Consider the following 2,506-nt stretch of genomic DNA (forward strand, 5'->3'; position numbering starts at 1 on the left):
GTGCTATACAAATAAAGCTGCCTTGCCTAATCTATTTTATGCTTGCACTCTTGTCATTTTTACCTGTCCGCACTCTCTTCTGCAGACGGTACGGTGAAGACTATAATAGTGTAAAGACTGTCTGTGTTGCCATGTTATCTACTGTATGAGTCTCTGTGACTGACTATAACCTTTCTGTGCTTGGCTTTGTCTTGCAAATTAGCATCCAACATGTCTACTTTTGTTTCAAAATGAATCTATTTTTTTTTTTAAATCGAAAGAAGAAATATATTTTCACCACAAGAAAGTTACTCCTGATGGCTCACCTAAAACCTATGTTTTGTGTTTTGCTGTATCCATACCCAGCAAATCAACATGTATTTTAACTTGAATGAAAACCTTGTTTTACTTTTCTTCTTTATTCCAACAGGAAAGTTTGTTTTCACTTGTTTCAGTTTATTCTGAAATTACATGGAAGCAAAAAAATCTAAAAAAGATTGTATTTTTTAACTTATGTTTTATTTGTAAGTACTCACATTTGCATAAATTTGTGATGAAGTATTGACAGATTGAAGGTCACAGTTGCTTGGAGGATACGGAAGACATTGTTACTCAGAATTTAAATTAAAAAAATTGAAAATAAATGATAACAAATAAATCATTATGTTATCAATTAGGATATTCAGACTATAAATACATGTTAAAATGTATGAAGGGAAATTAAAAAAATTAATCGAATATTGAAATTACGAATGTGAAGTTGTGAAGTTACAATTTTAAAATCCTGAAATGGAAAATAAAAAGCTAAATGTTTAAATTAAAAGCTGAATGCAAATGCTGAGATTTGAATTTGTAATTGAAAAAGGAAAATTGAAACATAACATTGGAAAGAAAACGATTAAATATTAAGATATAAACACTATACACACTTCACTAGGAGGCGTGTGTCACAGCTTGGTTCATGCTTGGACCCAAATGCAGAAAGGCAAGCAGGGAGCAGCAGTTTGTATGAATAATTTTATGAAACACAAAGAGAACTTGTAATAAAACAATCCAAACACAGGAAAAGCGCAGAAGCCCAGAGAAATCCAGGAACACAAAAATACAGGCAGTGCTCTCTCAACAAAGGACTGACAACAAAAGACGATAAACCAGACACAGAAAGCAAACAGACTAAATACACAAGGTAACAAGGTAGTAATGAGGGACAGGTGACATGAGGGCTGAGGAACAGGTGCAGGATCATCAATGCGCGCAGACAATCACAAAGGCAGGAAAACACAAGACAGGAAGTAAAGCAAGACATGGCACAGGAGAAACAGAGAGACTACAAAATAAAACAGGAAGCTGAATCATGAAACATACACAAGGAAGAAACTGGGAACTCCACACAGAACACGGAAAGAACATGGGTAAAACATAACCAAGAGGGGAATGAATGACAACATAAAACAGGAATCTACATGACATGACAGTGGGAACAATACAACAAAGACTGATAACACAAAGACCAACTGGTGACAGCGTAGTCTCGAGGGTGGATAAGTTGCTATTTCAAAAATCGATGTCATTTCACTATATACTTTTCTTTATCATTAAATGATGGCCTGACTATTCTGGGTACAAAAACGATTTAAAAAAAATGATGTATGTACCATGTTATCCTTTAATTTGAATTCTGGGTGAAATTATCCTCCCTACTGTGACAGCTACTCTTTGGATCCTTTGGTTTACACTGCATGTCCTACAGCATCTAGTAATTGGTAACAAAATCAGAGACAGATAATTACCAAACTCTCCTCGGGAAGCTGATTAGAGAAACAACATTATGAATATTCATGCTGTGTAAAATATCATACTTACGAAATGGCTTGGAATAAGCATCTGCATGGCTCTTTCTGTTTGTGTTGGTGATTGTGTGTGACAGTTTTTCTCCTTCTCGTCCCTGTTAGAGTGCAGGTGGAGTTTTATGTGAATGAAAACACCTTCAAGGAACGTCTGAAGCTTTTCTTCATCAAAAACCAAAGATCAAGTAAGTGGATGGTGCAACTCATCTTCTCACGTTACTAAAGTGGCTGTTGCATAATTGAAAGGTTCCATTAAAGGTCAACACAATAAAAGCAATACTGACAAATCTGTGCCTAATGGCTGAAAGTTCATTGTAGTGAGTATCTGTTTTGGAAAATGGATCCCTTTATCTGTTTTATGAATTTTTGTTTGAGGAAAAGGAATAAGTATGAAGGTTGTGTAATACAGAGAAAGAAAGACTCGAAGGGTAACACTTTAAAGAAAAAATGTGAATGTGTAGTGTCGAAAATAGACACGAAAGGCAGCACTAGATTGGCTTAAGTAGTGTGAAGAAGAGTCCAAGGAGACGAAAAGTAACGTCTCTAAAAATAGAGTCGTGAAGGGTAGTGACACTGAGGGTGATCACGAAAAGTGGCACTAAAATGGACTAATTAGTGTGAAGGTAGTCTCAAGTGGGTTATGGCCAGAGCTTTATCTGTCTTAATGTTTTTACTTTTAA

The 2,506-nt window shown here is 35.4% G+C and overlaps 1 protein-coding gene across 2 annotated transcripts in view; it reads left to right on the forward strand.

The window, feature by feature from the left end:
- kcnt1a (potassium sodium-activated channel subfamily T member 1a) overlaps positions 1–2,506 on the forward strand; it is a 31,792-nt gene that overhangs the window by 9,710 nt on the left and 19,576 nt on the right. For both annotated transcript variants that reach the window (XM_032539461.1, XM_032539462.1), the window contains one exon: positions 1,932–2,011. In XM_032539461.1, the coding sequence (XP_032395352.1) occupies positions 1,932–2,011 (80 nt within the window). The remainder of the gene's footprint in view (positions 1–1,931; positions 2,012–2,506) is intronic.

The sequence above is a fragment of the Etheostoma spectabile genome, chromosome 16 (genome assembly GCF_008692095.1).
Source record: "Etheostoma spectabile isolate EspeVRDwgs_2016 chromosome 16, UIUC_Espe_1.0, whole genome shotgun sequence".
NCBI lineage: Eukaryota > Metazoa > Chordata > Actinopteri > Perciformes > Percidae > Etheostoma > Etheostoma spectabile.